The sequence below is a fragment of the Zootoca vivipara genome, chromosome Z1 (genome assembly GCF_965207765.1).
Source record: "Zootoca vivipara chromosome Z1, rZooViv2.hap1.1, whole genome shotgun sequence".
In the NCBI taxonomy this organism is placed as follows: Eukaryota; Metazoa; Chordata; class Lepidosauria; order Squamata; family Lacertidae; genus Zootoca; species Zootoca vivipara.
The window spans coordinates 18,783,973-18,802,956 of record NC_142583.1 but is presented as its reverse complement, the minus strand read 5'-3'; the positions used below and the strand labels follow the sequence as shown (position 1 = coordinate 18,802,956).

Below are 18,984 nucleotides of genomic sequence, written 5' to 3'. Positions count from 1 at the left end.
TAGCTGTAAAAAGTGATAAAGATGGTCACTTTCTAGTATATTGCTGTATTTTTAAACCACGCGCAAGGATATCTATCCCAAGGTAAAATATACCTATAACAATAAAAACTTCAAATGGGCTATAACCTTGAAACCACAGAAAGTCATCTTGTAATGAAAATGTACACACACACATCTGTCTGTTTAAATCTATCCAGAATTGTTTTATATTTGAAAAGTATGGAGATCCGATCTCGAAAAAAAGCAGCTGATATAGATTCTAAATAATCCTAACTAGAGGTGCATGCAAACACTGTTTTTAATTTACAAGCAATACTGATTCAGATAATTAAATTTGTTATTGAGAGATGCCAGATACAATATTGATAAATTAAGATTTTAGTGCACACATTACTCAGTTCCATATTGCCTAGAGATAATTCTAACAACAATTAGTATGTATGCATCTAATTGCACCAGCGCTTTCCTCATGTCAAGCAGGCTCTTCTTTGCATCTTGATAACAATGACCAGTAGCAAAATAATAATAATAACAACAATAACAAATTTTTATCTATACCCCACCCTCCCCAGCCAAAGCTGGGCTCAGAGCGGCTAACACCATATATAAAACAACTGGTTAAAATACAACTCAACAACAAGATTACATACATCAAAATTAAATTAAAAATGCAGCCTCATATAAAAGGGAAAAAGTAAACCCAAGAGCTAAGAGAGAGTCCCGATGATAATCTAATGTAGCTCAAAGTAACAGCCAAAAACATAGGAACAGATAACATAGGTCCAGGTGCAGGTAAGACTATAAACATCTGACAGCTTTTGGGTTTAAGGAGAAAGACAATGCTTATTCGTCTTCTGCACACACCACCCCCAGATCTTCCAACTGAAAACTACAGTAAGTCAGTCTGCAGAAAATGCACCACTACTCTGATTTGTAGACCCAGAAGAAAATGATGTACCATATATTCCGGCGTTTAAGACGACTTTTGAACCTAGGAAAATCTTTTCAAAAGTTGGGGGTCGTCTTATATGCTGGGTATAAGATCTGCGGTCGCCGCATACGGTGGGGGGAGCTCAAAACGGCTGTGGCCGCATCCCTGCCGTATGCGGCGACCGTGTAAGCGGCTTTCGCTTTCTTTCCTTGCGGGAAGAGGGGACGCGAGAGGCTTTCCTCCCTGCATGGAAAGAAAGAGGCAGCCGCTTACTCTCCCCCTCCCCCACTTGCCTCGGTGCCTGGAAGAGATACAGAAAAATTTTATTTGGTGTGCGTTGGAAGTTTGGGATATACTCGTTACGGCGAGTATATCCCAAACTCTATATTTTGACTGGAAAAGTAGGGGGTCGCCTTATACGCCAGCATATACGGTAATACACCTGGTTCAAAGGCTCATAGTATCTTCCTATCCAGAAATCATAGGGCAGGATGTCATCGTTTAAAAAACACACAGCTAAAAATAGAAAACCAGCTAAGCTATGTGGATGTGTATACACACATGTAAAAACACAGCAAGTATGTATATTTTAATTACACACATACACCACATGTGCAGTGTGATGGCAATTAGGCTTACATAACACTAGGATCCGTCAACCTTTTTACACCATTCTCTTAAAACCAAGACTGCAATGGTCCTAGTGCAACACACCTGGTCAAGCAGCCATTCATAATTTAAATCCATAACATTTGTAACTGCTATTCATGTTTGGAACATTAACAGTGAGGCTACAGTGCAGGAATTGAGATAAGACAATGTGAATCCTAATTTGTCCCCTTTGCACAAGCACAAAGGTTTTTGATCCAGCAGGGAGGCATCCTTCACTCATGGAGGGAGAGGAGACATTATTTTTCCAAGCTCCCCTTCACCCAGTAGATCCCAGCCTCCCTCTCTTCCCCACAAAAAAAGGCTATTTCTGGAGGATTATAAAAGCAAGTCAATACTTACAATATTTGTTTTTTCTTTGGCTGTGCGTTTTTGCTCTTCCAACTTAAGCTTCTCATTCAGGGAATCATTTTCACTCTGCAATTCACTAATCTTTTTCTAAAAGATTAAAAAAAAACACCTAAAACTTAAGACCTGAGCCTCTGCTATGAAGCCAGGTAACATTTTAGGAAATTGCAGTATCAACACCCCAAAAGGGTCTTGCCTCTTCCATAGAAGATTCCAAACAGCGATCATGCTCCGCCTGTTTTGTGTCTTGGTCACAACTCCTAACTTCTTACTCTAAACCCTGGCTTTATCAGTTGAGGGAAAGGTCCTGCTCATTGTCTAAATGGCTCATCCCTTAGGCCAGACATCCCCAAACTGCGGCCCTCCAGATGTTTTGGCCTACAACTCCCATGATCCCTAGCTAACAGGACCAGTGGTCAGGGATGATGGGAATTGTAGTCCAAAACATCTGGAGGGCCGAAGTTTGGGGGTGCCTGCCTTAGGCTATCACCTCACACAGGAAGCTAGCATGGCTTGTTTAGCTTTTAACACTTGTTGATTCCAAAGGATCATAAGTGTCTAGCACACAGTTCGATATACACACACAGGCCTGGCACCCAAGTGTTAACACCCCAGATCTTAATTAAATTCCAACACTTACTGAATCAATGAATTTAGAAATGTCCAGCACCCACAAACTTGTAACAGTATGTAGTTTTAGATCAAGTTGAAGGTACCTGTGGCTACTCTGGGCTGGCCCAAGACATTTTGATACCTGGCACTCCTCTCCTGACCAGGGAAGGAGTGAGTGAAGATCTACATCAGGAACAAGGGGAATAAAGGTCTCCTTTGTATTGGGATCTGCAGCCCCTGTAGCTCCTGCTGCCCGAGGCAGTTGCTTCACCTTGCCTCATGGGTGGGGTGGGCTAGCCTATGGCAACAGTTCCAGGATGTTCTACAAATTCAAGGTACATGTTGACTTTGACACTGTGGTGGCATCTAAATCTAGCAATGTTACAGTTGCCACTGGCTTAGTAAGCAAAAGAGAAATTCCAGACCTCTAGTAGTAGTTGTTTTTCTTGGAGAGATTCTTCAAGTGTCCTCCTTTCTAATTCCTGGGCATTCTTGAGCTCTGAAAAATGTTTATAGAGTTTTAACATTGCACAAGTGTACTCGCCTAACTTCTTCACAATACCTGCATCGTGTGGTTTTCATTGTTATTTTGGCAGGGAAGTTTTAATAAGGTACTGACCTCTTGTCACACTGCCAGGATTATAAACAATAAATATATTTAGCAGCAAAGCAAGGAAACTTCCTCTCTCACAGCAATAATGCAATGTGTTTGGTACCATCAAAGCAGATAAGCTATGCAGTTTACCTGTAAAGGACAATTCGTGGTCCCTCTTCAGCTCATCTATCCTTTCTGTATGGCTGGTTTCAAGCTCTAGCTTAAAGTTTTCATGTGTAATATTCAAGTTGTCGACCTGAGGAACAACCACATATTTCGCTTACCATGTGCCAGGATGTTTGCGATATCAACCACCACAGCCTTGTTAATTGCCACTGCGGCTATTTTATTTTATGTAATTATTACTGTTCATTCTTTTTGCATTTTGTTTCCCTTCAACCTTACACCTCTCAATTCCTTCGTCCCCCCCACCCTAACCACATATCTGCATATACACAGAGCTGCCAGTTCAGGATGACGCTCCATACATCTAATGAAACAGACCTTTGCTTAATTCATCATGAGCAAGGGTTATCTCCTTTGCCAATTTTTACTTCGTATCTGAAGAAAGGAGTTGTGCTTAAGAAATTCAGGAGATGAATCCCAGCCCAATTTCCATCCTGCCTACCTGTTCTTGGAGCTGTGCTTTGTATTTTTCCGCTTCTTCAATACAGATGCTCTGTAGTTTTTTGCATTCTGTTGTGTAGAACTGTTTCAGCCTTTCTTCCAGTTCAGACAAATCTCTTTGGTGTTGCTGGTTCAGCTGCTGCACAAATCCTTCGTAAGCTGCTTGTAGTTCATGTCTACCTTTCTCCAATTTCTCATAGGCTGCAGAAGCGGTTACTGAAGACAGAAATGCAGTGACGTTCTATGTAAATAAAATGGTTTTGCAAGCACATGCTCACAGGACTTCTTTTAGGGAAGCACAGCCACAGCCCTCTTCAACAGAATACTATCCTTGATGACACATGGGGAGTTTCTTCCTTTCCTCCAGCCCTATAGTATTCAGGGATAGGACCCTAATTCTGTGAGAAAACACAGGTTTTGCAGGCAGAAGTTTCAGGTTCGGTCTTCATCACTGGCATCCTGGAGAGTCGCTGACTGTTAGTTTAAGACAGCTTCTTGTTTCTAGGTAAATTCTAGACCAGGCACCCCCAAACTTTGGCCCTCCAGATGTTTTGGACTACAGTTTCCATCTTCCCCGACCACTGGTCCTGTTAGCTAGGATCATGGGAGTTGTAGGCCAAAACATATGGAGGGCCACAGTTTGGGGATGCCTGTTCTAGACCATAACATTTGATTCAAGTCCCATATCTTAAAATGTTTTTTTAAAGCTAAAGGTTTTTTTTCTCCTAGAGCTTTCAGGATGTCTGCCTTCTGCAAATGCTCATCTAAATTTCCAGAAATTTTATATAAAATTAAACTGTACAGAAGACTATTATAAAAGTTGCACAGGAAGTTTGCTTGACATGTGTGTTGATGTCTATTGTTGTGTCTTTTTATGTGTCCACAGCTACTTTTTCCCTGGTATTTTAACTGATGCTTCCCTTACATGCACACATCTTTTAATGACCATTGTTTGAAATTGGACTTCTGACTTATCACACATGGTTATTTTTGATATATATAGCTCGCTCGCTCGAAAGAGCGTGTTATAGTATTTAACTGTGTTTATGCTGTATATGCTATTTTGGAATATTCTTTCTTTCTTTGAAAAATACCCTCTTGCTTCCTCAATTTATCCAAACCAAAGCTAGTGCACTGATAATCTGAAAGCAGCCTAACTAATCAGATAAGCACAAGTACTCTATGTGGTCATCATTCAAAGAGCTCGGTTTCATCTAAGGCCATAATATCTTAAGACCATTGTTACTGTACCTCTCCTTTCAATAATGCCAGAAGTAGGTGAATCAATGACAACTTGGTTCCCCTACAGTTTTATATTTTAAAATCCCCAAACATGTTCTCCCCCTATTCCTGCTTCCCATGTATTCCCTAGTTTCCTAGCACTAGTTCTTTCAAAAGCGGGCCAGAGTTTGCTCACAAAAACCCCCTATGTCATACTTACGGTAATCTAGCCTTGCCCAAGTTGTTAAGGGTTTATTACTATTCTGACTTCTGTAAAGACTTCATATTAAAAATTGGGAGGCGGGGAGCGAAAGATCTCTAGATTGAGAAGATCAATAGCATTTGCACACATCATTCTGCTTACCCAATATGAAGTTATTTCATGTGTGTGAAATTTTTAGCGCAAAGAGCATTTCACTCTCCCTAGTGCATCATTGCAGAGCAGCAGAGCTCCCATTTGGAAAGTAACCCGTTTAAGAAATTAAGCTTATGCACATGGTTTTACACAAAAACCTTTCAACGACATCCATGGCGCCAAACCAAAAAGGGCTCTTCGCCTAACATATTGCAAGCTCCCAGCAGATAAAATTGCAGTAGGCCACAAAGCCCTTAAGAATAGGCCCAAATATTTTAAGGCCTGTTATGATTGAAGCATTTTACAAATGCAAACTGAACGCTAAGTGGGCATTTCTAACTGTAATGTGTGATACACAAAGATTTCTTCTGAAACCCACCACTTAAATAAAACGTTCACCCTGATTTAAGAATGTGACAAGTAATTATTCTCATAATAAAAAAGGCTTAAGTGTATCTGTTATTAAACGAAGAGTATATACTTCAAACACATTTCACAGGCACAGATTCAATACATCAAATACACTATTTATATAGATGGCACTTTATTAAGTGTTCCACATTCATCATCTGATTGATTTTTTTACAACAAATCTAAGGTAGGCCAGACTTGCCTCCACATTACAAGAGAAATGGAGGCCAAGTGATAGCATTTTGCCTAGGGCTGTCCAATGGGCTTTAATTTGCTGGAAGGCACCCAGAGTGGCTGGGGCAACCAAGTCAGATGGGCAGCATATTATTATTATTATTATTATTATTATTATTATTATTATTATTATTGCCTGAAGCAAAATGAACAAATAGCACACATCTCTTACTTTCAGACACCGTATCACAGCAATCTCCCCATCAAAAAATCAAATATTCTAAAGCTTTTAAGAGGCAACCCTCATTTGGCAAATTTAAACCATATACCCCATCTCTCACCATTTTAGCATTACGGTCATCGGCTATGCTGCCTTGCACCATTTAATCTGATTACTGTAAGTGAAAATTAACCCACACCCAAGTTCATTTCAAACCTGTTGTCTACCAGAGCCCAGAATGACACATGGCAATGAGTAAGATATAGCACTCTCTTACAGTTGGTTTGCTTCCTGGCAAAATGTGGGATAAATGTCTGCAAAACCATTTAGGCAAACAAGAAAAAAAATCCATGCTGAAGAGACACCCCCAGTAAATGTTTTGACCATTAGACACATGTTTCCAGGAGGCTGCTCTGGTAGGCTTACTCAAGTTGGTGCCAGGAATTAGATGAACCGAAGGGTCAGGCAGACAACACTCCAGAGAAATGCAGAGCATAAACATGTGAACAGAGTACAGTTAGGGAATTAGATTGTTCTGGTTCAATACTATATGTCTTAAAATCAGTTTTGCCGCTGCATTCGTTTAAGTTTTTTTAAAAAAAAATGCAAAGGGCAGCACACAAGCCTGCACTTACCTAACTCTCCACGAAGATTGACAAGTTCTATCGACAGCTCTTTACGTTGCTTTACCACTTCCTCCCTCTGAGGGGAAAAAAAACACAGACACACATGGAATGTTAGTGAACACTCCAAACAGAAAATACAGCATTTGCCAATGCTTAACTTGCATGCTATCTGTAGAATGACAAGAAACAGGAAAGTGAAGCCAAGATATGAATCATCCAGGACAACAGCTTCATAACGTTAGAAAAACACAGATGGCCCCCTGAGTTAAGGAAGTACGTAACTTGCAATAAGAACTCTGCCGATGGCTAAAGTAATCTTCAGTGGGGTTTTAGTTAGGTACACAATTTACTTTAAAGTTAACAAAACCTTAGTTTGCAAGTTAAGAAGGGTGGGAGTGCTAAGGATTAAATAAACAGTGTGTATTAAGTAGCATTCAAGTAACCTTCCAGGATGCATGATGTTTGCCTCCAACCCATAACTGCGAGAACATCATTGGGGATAAACAATACGTGTAATGTACTTTGTAACAAAGGTAAACATAAGCTTAGGCACAGAATACTCTTAGCCTGCTAGTACAAACTGATAAAGCCTCATTGCAAAATTTAAATGGCAGCTGCAAGCTGCTGTGCCTGTCAAGGTTTTGCACAAAACACCAAAATTACAGTCATCTTTAAGAGTTCAAAGTGCTTCTGCTGCTAGCGCAAAGTTAGCCTGCAATCTATACTTCACTACTTTTCTTTCCACTCCCACTTGCCAAACCCCGTATTAAAAGAAGTTTCTGGACACCCCAGTAAAGAGTTCCAACTAAAGAACCAAGCAGCACCCACATAATAAATCTACGCTGTGTGAGCATTTCAATATGCTATCTGCTTCCAAGATGCAGCAACCGCTGTGGAGAGCAGAACGTTGCAGAGGTCGCCAGATCCAGCCTTCCTTCCCTCCAGCTGCTGGAACCATTTTTCACCTTGCCTGCAGCAAACCCCTGCTTTTAAAATCTTTGTTATTCCAGCAGAGCACCTACAGCACAAATACCAATTACCTCTTTCGCAGCACACTGAGAATACAGGCACATTCTGCTGCTGGAGCAGCCCATTGTCCAGCTTCTCTGGCCCCAGCTGCTTCTCTGGCCCCCACATCCACGTAGCAGGCATGTACAGGTGGCAGGAACTACCGCAAACCAAACTGGTCGGCCCACACTTAACTCACAGCTAGGTAGCGCTCCGTTGGACACTGCCTCAGCTCGGCTTCATTGTGCTTTGCAGTTACCGTACTTCTTCTACTGGTCTCTCCTCCCAACACAGAAGCAGACACTGCAGCTTCTGCACTTGGCACAAGCAGCCAGCGATTACTTAAAGCCACAGCCCTTTCTCTCTCTCTCTCTCTCTCTCTTTTTTTTTTTGAAAAATGAGAACCAGACATTATAAAGATCGATTGCCACTTACTCAGATATCAGCTGGTACAAGTGAAGGGTGGAAGAGAGGAAAGAACACAATGGATCTTATTTTTAGCTTTTCTGAATTAGTTATTCTAGGCTTTCACTCTTAATTTATAGAAGAAGAAAACATGGCATGAATTGTAAGGAGCTGAGAGAAGATACAGACCTTGCCAGTACGACTATATTATCATTTGGTATGTAGCTTCTTCGGTGAACCTGGTGCTTCTACAGGATAGTCAAATCCCTGCTCCCAAGGAGCTTACAATACGGTTTTAAACAGTGGGGGCAAGGGGATTGCTTCCATCTTTTTCCTGTTACATTTAATGAAGCTATATATACATTAATATTTTAGCATCACTTTTGTGGTTTGCCCTCACAAGCACTCTTTTATGATTTAGACCACTTGCTATTATTCCCATTTTGCAGATTACTTAGTAATTGGCCTGAGTCAACCCTGTCGAGTCCATACCCAAAGGCTAAAACCTAGAACCAAATCTATCTTTATATTTGCTGGGGGAAAACTGCACTCATTCATTCATTTTTAGCTTTTACCAAAATAGACATTCAAAAATAAAGTATTTATTTATTTATTTATTTATAAAAAATCATATCACTGGTTAAAAAAAACACACACACCAGCCCACCCACCTTTTGTAGGGTGGAGTTGACATGCAGACTGAAAAGTTATGGGGAACTCATACGCCTGCGTATTACTTTATAAAAACATATTTTTGAACTTCCAAGTCTCATATTTCCTCCAAAACGCTCAAGGTGGCAAACATGGTTCTCCCCTATTTTATTCTCACAACCACCCTTTGGGGTATGTTAGGCTGAGACATGTTAAACAGCTCAAAGTTGACAAATGAAGTTCACAGATAAGGGGGGATTTAAACCCTGGTCTTCCAGAGCCAACACTCTAACCACAACACCAATGTGATGCTTCTCATAGAATCAAGGAATTGGAAGGGACTCCCAAGGGTCATCTAATCCAACCCTCTGCAGTGCAGGAATCTCAACTAAGCATCCATGACAGATGGCCAGCCTCACAAAGGTATTGCCGTAATGTTAGTTTTCAGTTGTTTCCCTAACACACCAGCATGGCTCTCTGTTACCTTAGAAACTACAGATCATCATTTATATTGCGAAACTCGTAATGCCATTTAGTCAAGTCTGCACTGTCAAAATAAACTTTGGAATCTAGCCTCAGAAATTTGGCCATGAGTTCTTTGGGTAACCTTCCCTCAGTGCATCTCTCTTCCTCTGTTCCCCAAGTGCATGACCAATCTTGAACCAGGAATATCAGTGACAAATTAACAGGTAAGTTTTGGTTGTAGAAGGAAAGGCCTCTTTAGCATTTTGCATACTCTAAATTCTATACTGTATATAAAACAGGGACGCATGGGGAAATTTTTTTATTACTGAATAGAAGTAAGTTCTTTATGTTGCATGTATACAAAGGACTATGGTAGTTTTATTTCAAAGAGCAAGAACTGGCCTGCTGCAGACAGACAAGAGAAAGCCCCACCTTGAGAATACATTTGTTACATTCAGAACATTCATTCCAACTGCAAATTGGTTTAAAGCTCACAAATGAGAAAAATCCACTTATCTGATAACCCGATTAGTGACCAGCCACTCCTACTAGCCATCGGTAAGACCAACAATTAGGACATTGTTCTTAGAAATCTGAGGGCAATAAGTCTATGGATCCACCCATTAGGTGGAAAGAAAGCATTACTGTTAAGCGAATCACATGGACAGCCCAGTATCTAGAAGGTCAATATTGGATATACAAATTTTAAGATGGTTCTCTTGCACGGAACCAATTATTTTTGCCAGTATGAGCTACAGAAAAAAAATCTGGCTAAAATACTTTAATAAAATAGATCAGCAGAAAAGGGAAGATGTCGATGTAAGCGGCTTCAATCAGAACAGACACACACACAACACAAACTTTTACTGGGCTAAAAGGGGGGCATAGTCCACAGACAGACTTGTGGAAGCTTCAGACTAGGATCCAAAGATTAGCTTAAACTCATGCAAGCAATTTTGCTAAGCCCCCCCCTCCCAACCCCCCCCACCAAATTTTCTGAAAGCCGACAAAATGGGGGGAAAGCACTAAATAATTATTTCTCCACAGAGAAAAAACATCATCCTACCCTGACCAAAGGCAGGGCTGATCTGAAGGGTGGGATGGCTGAAGGAGGTTGTGAAAGGCTTGGGGAGACCCTGCCCACCCAGTCCAGGGGAAGGAGTAATCCTGTCAATTCAGTGTCCTGCAGTCCACAGGCAAACAATTCTCTTTGAGAGCTGACACACACACAGCTGCACAGCCGTACCTTGGATCTCAAATGCCTTGGCTCCCGAACAAATTGGCTCCCGAATAATCGAAACCCAGAAGTGGGTGTTCCAGTTTTCGAATGGTTTTCGGAAGCCGAACATCCGGTGCGGCTTCCGATTGGCTGCAGAACGCTCCTGCAGCCAATCGAAAGCTGTGCCTTGGTTTTTGAATGGTTTCGGGAGTCGAATGGACTCCCGGAACTCAATTCTGTTTGAGAACCAAGGTACGACTGTACTACAAGTTGTTTTTTAAAGGGGGTGGGCATTATTTGGAAACAAAAACAAAAACAAAGATAGTCCTAAAGCCACCTCAAGCTCATAGAACTAACAGTCTTGAAAACCTGTTTAGGCTTATTCTCAATTTTTCCCAGTACACACATTTACATTAGTGTGCAAAACATGGACTGATAAAAATGAGTAAACAGTATTGCTACTGGAAACAAGCTGAATGCATAAATTGTTCAGTTGTTGTTTTTCAGTTGCTGCTGTGGCATATTTCCTTTTCTTGAAGCGCATCAAAGGTTATTGCACTAAATTCAAACTGAAGCCTATTTAGGGAGCGAAGGGAATTCTATTTCAAATTTCCATTATTCAGTGCGCCATTAATTTCAGTATTCTATAATAATTCAGATCTGGCCTCAAAATTCTGCAGATCACAAGTTTGCATTTGGCAGAACTCTGGCTAAACATCAGTGATTCACCAAAATTCCAAAGGATAATATAGAAGAGGAAATTTAAATCTGGATTTAAAACGTAGAAGTAGGTTTCATAATATTCTCCAGGGATCCCCCAACTAGATCAGGTTCCCCCACAGTGCATTTTTACTTTATTTCCTTCTCCTACTTTTTAAAACTATTCATTTGACAGTAACGGTGTGACCATATGATGAAAGCAGAGGGCCTGATCATCTGTGAAGGCAAGAATTAATTATCAAGAATGCAGCATCAGCAAGTTCCAGAAAACTGAAAGATGTGCAAACATTTCCAATCAATAAAATAGGTCATGCACACTGCTAATCATGGGAAGACATTACTATTTCCTTGGCTGTCACAGTTGGGGGGGGGGGGGAGAGAGAATGACCAGCAGTTTACCGAAGTGCTACACTGACTTCTTGTGAGGTACTGTACTATTTTAGCTGTAAAAGCCACAATTTAGGATGGTACCAAAAATCAGTAGACAAAATCTACCTTCCTCTCTTTTGTGGATTTGTTTCAACTCTGTTTGTGTTACTAAACTGGGGAGCTACTGAGGAGAGGAAAATGGTTCCTGTTTCTACTGCAACCAGACCATCACTCTCTTGCGCAGGGAATTGCAGCCAAATAAGCACCCCTGTCAAAGTAATACACTAGGAAGAACCACTATTGGCATCCAAATTGAACTATATCCCATGCAAGAGAGCCATTCTGATGGGTTGCCTCATCTCCCAAACCTTCTTCCCATGCCAACCGTTTTGCATTTCGTAAAACGGTGTTCCGAAAATACGCACACCTCATTATGGTTCAGACCTAGTTCATCGCTGCTGCTGATTCAGATACCTGCCATAAAATAGCTGTACGTCTGTGCAACAACTACAAAAGATTACTGTGTTTGAAATGTTTTTATAATAGGATGTTTTGTAAAAAAATATCATAGTACTATTCAACTTTCCACTTACATGCATTCCACACCCTCTATGCCTGTAACCCCAAATCCCACCTGTCTTCTCTTCCTCTTCTTTCTCAGGCCTCCCACATCCCTGGGAACACAACACCCCCTCATCTCCTGCAAGCTGCCTAGCTCTTTGGAGTTCCCTGTGTAATCAGGGACAAGAAATAGCCAATGTCAGAGACCAGGTTGAGGAGTACAGTACTGCTCTGATGAGGAATGGTGGGAGCCTCCCCCTCCCCCTCTCCCTGCTCCTGACCAGGATCCTGAAGCTGCCCAGGAGCTGTGGGATAGTATAGATTTGGAACAGTGGTTTGCAGAGGGACATAGTTCAGAAGACAAAAGTTGGGAAGAACTGGGTGGTGAATAGCTAGGAGAAGAAGAACTGGGGGAGAGAGAGAGTTAACAGACTCTCTCTCGCTGTAAAGTATTCAGCATATCAGTCCAAGGTCACGTAGAGCAGATAAGGTGGCTACACAAAAAACAGTGGTTGCATGGTCAGGTTGCAAGACAGAAGTGACTGGGGGGAAGTGCATGGAATCCTTAATTGGGAACACCTTTATTCCGAGAATGGATGCTTTGTTCTTTTGCTGTGATCATTAAAGACTCTTTAAATCAGGCATAGGCAAACTTGGCCCTCCATATGTTTTGAGACTACAATTCCCATCATCCCTGACCACTGGTCCTATTAGCTAGGGATGATGGGAGTTGTAGTCCCAAAACATCTGGAGGGCCGAGTTTGCCTATGCCTGCTTTAAATGGTAAGGGATTCTTTTCGCTTTGTCCTGCTTATCTACAGTCAAAGTGGAGGGAGCTGAATCCCCGGAGCCTGACAGCCAGCTCTCCCCAAATCCTGTCAAGAAGTAAACCATGTAAAACTAGCAAGCAGGAAGTCCTCTGGATAGAACAGAAGACACTCTAGCATTATTTGCCTCCTATGGTTCCACAAATAAGTGGCTAGGAGCCATTATTCTTGAGCAGCAAGACAGCATGTATTTATAAATTTACCTCCACCACCTTATATTTCAAGAAATCTCAAAGTGGTTTACATCTGTATCATAGGAGAGCAAGACATGATGTGTCAAGATACAGATTTTGACTCCAGTGATGGAGAGGCATTTTCTCTCTCCATCCCACTGTTTTCTCCATCCCACTGTAGAGGGAAGTTATAGCCCTGTGTGTGTCTCCAAAAGAGCAAGATACCCCTGTATTAACCAATGGTCTTTGTGGGGGTTGCAGGACCGGGGGGGGGTTGGATCTTTCCATGTGTGAAAGTCAAATATTGTTGTTTGTTATTTTCCATGGTAACAAAACCTAGGTACAAACATATGGAGGAATGATATTTGCCTTGTAAAAGTTGCCATGTTTAGAATTACTATTTAAAAGGTTTGTATTTAAACCAAAATGCAGTTATTGCAACAAACTTACCACCTCTTTCTTGTGGACGGATACTAAGTTCAGAGGCACATATCGATCTATTCCAACGCAGGCCTTAAAGAATTTTACTAGTTTGCAACCCATGAGTTGTGCAAAAAGTATTAACATAATAGGCAAGACGAGCTCTGAATGGCCCAATAAATTCATGGACAATTAATATTGTATTTTACAGATCTGACGAGTGTGTTTTCAAGAGAACAGGCAAACCCATGTTCTCTGGGGGTAAAGTTGTTATACATTCTTAAAAAGCTATTTCAAGGAAGTTGCATTTATGTTTGAACGTTTTTCCAGCCATGTTTTAATTAAAAGCCTATGTTTAGGAAACAATGAGCCCACCTCAATCTTTCTCCCAGTATAAGGTTAAAGACAAAGGTGATGACATCAACAGTTGCCACGACGACAGAGGCATCACTAATATAGTATTGTGACCTCATTGCTTTTTCAAGTAGAAGGTCCAGCAATTGTTCTATTTCAAAACCAGTGTGCATGGCAGCATAAAAATGCATAACACACCTTTGAACGAAGCGTTTCAAGCAATTATTATTCTTAAGAAAATAAAATTATTCCTGAAAGTTTTCCATCTTGATACTCAACTGATATTATCTCCCACTCCTGACATACTTAGGCAGTTTCAAATGCAAATATTCCCACGAAAAAATAATGGACCAGTTTGAAGTCTTATGTTTCATCAACAATTTAAATGATGACATCACATTAAAGCCAAGTTCAAACAAAGAAAAGATGAGAAGTTAAACCTGTTTCTTGACTACTGAATATAGTAACTCACATGACTATACAAAATAGACAAATCCCCCCCCCCCCCCATGTAGAGAAGTGGGTGGGTGGCAGCAGGATTCTTGCTTCACCCTATGTCAGGGTTCTTTCGTTTGTAGGGGTTGAAAATCCAAATTGCACCTCCCATAGTGGTCATAGCTGCCAAGTTATCCCTTTTTTTAAGGGAAATTCCCTTATGCTGAATAGGCTTCCTCACGAGAAAAGGGAAAACTTGGCAGCTATGCATAGTGGTAGCAATAGTTGATCTTTGCTGCCCTTCAAAATCTGCTATTCATGGAAGGCTGCATCACCCTGGCTCAAGAAAAGCTGAAACCACGCCGAAAAGAAATAGGGCTATGTCCATGTTCTTTGGGATTTAATGGGAATGGAAATAAGGGTCAATCAAGCTAAACAGAGCTACCAGCTTCTGAAAAAGTTCTGGTCACTTAGCATAAATGAGGTGACATAGTGTCCTTGGATGTATGTATGAAATGAGTCAATAATAAGTGCAAAAGATTTCCTCTTGTCTAAGCCGTAAGTCTATCATCCAAGTAATAAATAAAAGTAGTTGATCAGATGATTTTCATCAATTAGATGCACATAATTCTACATAAACTTACACTAGGATTTTGTGTGCACAAGAGATTTATTGGTTGCTTTGACTATGTAAGGGCATAATATAAAACTCATCAGTAAAGTGAAATATTTAGAAGATCAGACCAGTGCAAACAGGGTGTAAAGAGGGTTTAAAACAACATCGAAAACTAAAACAAAAACAACCTCTTGCTTCTGATAAGGAGGATCTATTAAGCAAAGCCTGGACACAAACAAGACAATTTCTTTGGTTTCCTTTTGTTTCTTACAATTTGCCATCTATTTCCCCCTGCCCCACCCCATCTGTTGATGCTCTCCATGAACAAATAGCTGAAAAACAAACTGGGAAGGGAACACAGTTACAACACTATGAATTTACTCTATGAATAAGCAGGCTTTTAAAATTTGGCATGAGTGTTGCTCATTGGAATTGCCTGCCCTATCACCCACACAACCCCAAATCTGAAGCAGGGGTCCGCAACCTTTTTCAGCCGTGGGCCGGTCCACTGTCCCTCAGACCATGTGGTGGGCCGGACTATATGGGGGGGGGGGGAATGAACGAATTTCTATGCCCCACAATTAACCCTGAGATGCATTTTAAATAAAAGGACACATTCTACTCATGTAAAAAGACGCTGATTCCTGGAGCGTCCGTGGGCCGGATTGAGAAGGCGATTGGGCCACATCCAGCCCATGGGCCTTAGGTTGCCTACCCCTGATCTGAAGGTTTTAAAAAGCAAAGCGATAGATGAGATACTGTCAAATTCCATCAACTTTTGCCTGAAAAAGTCAACCAGCAAAACATGATGCATGTTAACCATTCAGAGACTAGTGACAAGTACAGTGGAACCTCGGTTTATGAACACCTCGGTTTATGAATTTTCAGTTTATGAACGCCGCGGACCCATCTGGAACGGATTAATTCATTTTCCATTACTTTCAATGGGAAAGTTTGCTTCAGTTTATGAACGCTTCAGTTTATGAACAGACTTCTGGAACCAATTACACCCATGCTTCAGTTTATGAACGCTTACTCCGCGGACCATCTGGAACGGATTAATTCACTTTCCATTACTTTCAATGGGAAAGTTCGCTTCAGTTTATGAACGCTTCAGTTTATGAACAGACTTCCGGAACCAATTGTGTTCATAAACCGAGGTACCACTGTATAATAAATTAATGCTTGCAAGTAACTGTGCTACATGAGGATCAACAGTTCACTCAGAGGTCACTGGCATCTGGCCAAGCATTTAATGCGTTCAGAACTGCAGTGCTACATATCTTATTTTTAAAACTTGTCAACTGCATATGCTGCTAAAATACGGCTTGAAGCAATCCATAAGGTATGCATTTAAGAGAAATATAATTGGTGAGAAATTCTATTAAAACCCAGGTTGCCAGTGAAAGAACAAAACGCCCAGAACAAGGAAAATAGCCCATCATTTACCAAAGGGTGAGTACTACTCATCTTCACCATTGTAAACAACATTTCTGAATATAGCCTCGCAATGAAATATAGTGGGTCCTCCTGACCAACACAGCACAGAGGGTAAAATAAATAAATAAATCCTATTAACTTTGCAAACTACAAGGTGATAATGGTTCTGCATTCTTGAAGACCTTCCCATGACTATAAGATGGCACTCGCACCTTCGCATGTAAGATTCCATGAGACGAATGATCTTTAAACTAAACTCACGGAAAGGTCACCGCCCAGCCTATACAATGCTGCTAATCTATTCTGCCAAGTACGGTAGTTTACAAGTATGTTATAGTCACACCCTAAGGACAACTCTGAGAGACAAGGCAATGTTCATTTCAGAACCGAGGCTCAGAGAGCTAGACTTGAGCACATTGCTATTATTAGTAGTATTAGTATTTATTAGTATTTATACCCCACCACCACCACTCTGGGCGGCTGCCAGAAAATACCAAAATACATTAAAATATCACAGATTAAAAACTTCCCTAAACAGGACTGCCTTTAGGTGTTTTCTAAATGTCAGGTGCCGGTAGTTGTTTATCTCCTTGACCTCCAATGGGAGGGCTTTCCACATTGCTATTCCTGGAGCTACATGGATCAATCACTAAAATGTGGATTTGAATCATTGGGGAGGGAAAAACAACATCGGGAAATATCCATGCTTCAAAGGCCCAGAGTAATGGGAAATGAGAGCCATGCATTCCAGACATGGGAAGGATTGGAATGACTATAGGTAGGAATGAGGATGTTGCCCAAAGGTTCCTGTGCCTGTTGTGTGTGTGTGTGTGTGTGTAATAATTAATAATAATAATAATAATAGAGATCCAAAACTGATCTAGACCAGGGGGAAATGTTGTAATTATATCCCCCCTCCCCCAATTCACCCATATAGAAATACTGTACATCTTTCAGCTGGGTGCATTTTAAAACAAACATATCTGTAAATGTACTGTATATTATAGATGAACAGGGTTGAAAGGAAGAGGAGAAGCAGAACACTGCCAATGTAAAGAAGAGTTTGCAGTGGGTAAAGATGAGGGAAAAGAGGAAGTAGTGGGAGAAACATGGGCAAAGGGAAATGAAGGCTGTAAGGACAATACTTCATATTTAGTTTAGTTGAGATGTGTTAATGGTTGGCTTCCTAAAAAAAAAAAGTTATGCAGTTTCGGCCTTTAAGATGTTTGCTAATTTTATTTCACACAACTAAGTGTCTAGCCTAGCCAGGTAAAACGAATAATTAAGGATAATTAACTTTCAAAATAGCTTGTGTACTTAGTATGCTCTTCCTGTTCAGACAAGACTTGACTGCTTTTATATTGCTTTATTTAAGAGATTGGTTTTCTTTGCATATATCAGTTGGAAAAGTAAACAACACTGCATCATCCATTCTTATTTCTTATAATGCTGAACTTAAAAAAAATAAAATCCAATTTCTCTTTTATCAGAGTAGGAATGGGTAACTTTAGCATTCCAAAATTCCGAAAGCTGGGATATTTATTTAGAATTAAAAGCTTCAACTTTACTGGCTTACAGCTGCGGACATAACAACTTTCAACTTTTCAGGGTTAGTTACAAACCATCTAAAAGGTAAATTTGGATGAAGTGCTGTCAATATGGAGAAAAAGAAACTTTCAAATAGCACTGCAGTCTGTGACCATTTCCTCTCAGCGTACTTAACATTTACAAGAATTACATGTCAGATTCTGTATCGTCTGAGCAGATATAACTGGCAAGAGCTGTGCAGAGCTAATTTACGCTTTAAAAACAAAGGCATTCAAATCACAACTCATACACACAGCATGCTACTTAATTGCAGTGCGCAGTTATGCATTTAATCATTTGATACTATACCATGAAAGATCTCAAAGTATGCGTTGTTGTTTTAAACACATTTAACACATTGCAGACCTGTTTGCCCTGTTTGCCTTGTATTTCGAAATATTCCATGCTCTCAGTAGATAATAGCCCTTACAGTAAATGGGCAGTCACCTGCCTTCTCCTAATCAGGGGTCCCCAGGCTATGGCTCGGGGGCCACATACGGCCCCCAAGGCTCTTTTATGCGGCCCCCGGGAACCCCCGCTGCCGCCGCCCGCTCTTACCAGCATGGCATGGCGTGGTGCTGCTGCCGACTTCTGACTTGGAAAAGCGACGGAAATAGCTTGTGCGCATGCGCAAGCGTCATTTCCGGTGTACTTCTGTGTCGGAGGAGGCTTCTGCACATGCACACAAGCTATTTCCGGCACTTTCCAGGTCAGGAGTGTGCCAGAAATAGCATTTGCGCATGGGCATACAGAGCCGGGCGCTCCCGCACTCCCCCGCCCACCACGCAATCGGCGCGGCGGGCATCCGGCCCAAAGCCAGGTAAGTTTGGGGACCCCTGTCCTAATCTGTATGTGGGGCTATTCAGATACTCCTCGTCATGATTTCACACAGCACCCAATACACACAGTGTGAAAGAGGAGTGATGCCTTTTCCTTGCTCTTCTC

At 41.1% G+C, this 18,984-nt stretch overlaps 1 protein-coding gene across 11 annotated transcripts in view; it reads right to left on the bottom strand.

Annotated features, from left to right (window-relative positions):
• MTUS1 (microtubule associated scaffold protein 1) overlaps positions 1 to 18,984 on the bottom strand; it is a 109,936-nt gene that overhangs the window by 5,413 nt on the left and 85,539 nt on the right. For 8 of the 11 annotated variants that reach the window (XM_060278831.2, XM_060278833.2, XM_035112825.3 and 5 more), the window contains 5 exons: positions 6,799 to 6,865; positions 3,784 to 3,998; positions 3,306 to 3,411; positions 2,986 to 3,059; positions 1,943 to 2,038 (listed from right to left, as the gene is read on the bottom strand). In XM_060278831.2, the coding sequence (XP_060134814.2) occupies positions 1,943 to 2,038; positions 2,986 to 3,059; positions 3,306 to 3,411; positions 3,784 to 3,998; positions 6,799 to 6,865 (558 nt within the window). Of the gene's footprint in view, positions 1 to 1,942; positions 2,883 to 2,985; positions 3,060 to 3,305; positions 3,412 to 3,783; positions 3,999 to 6,798; positions 6,866 to 7,829; positions 8,134 to 18,984 lie in introns of those variants that run through there. The other 3 variants (XM_088659085.1, XM_088659089.1, XM_035112831.3) reach the window with 2 other exon arrangements.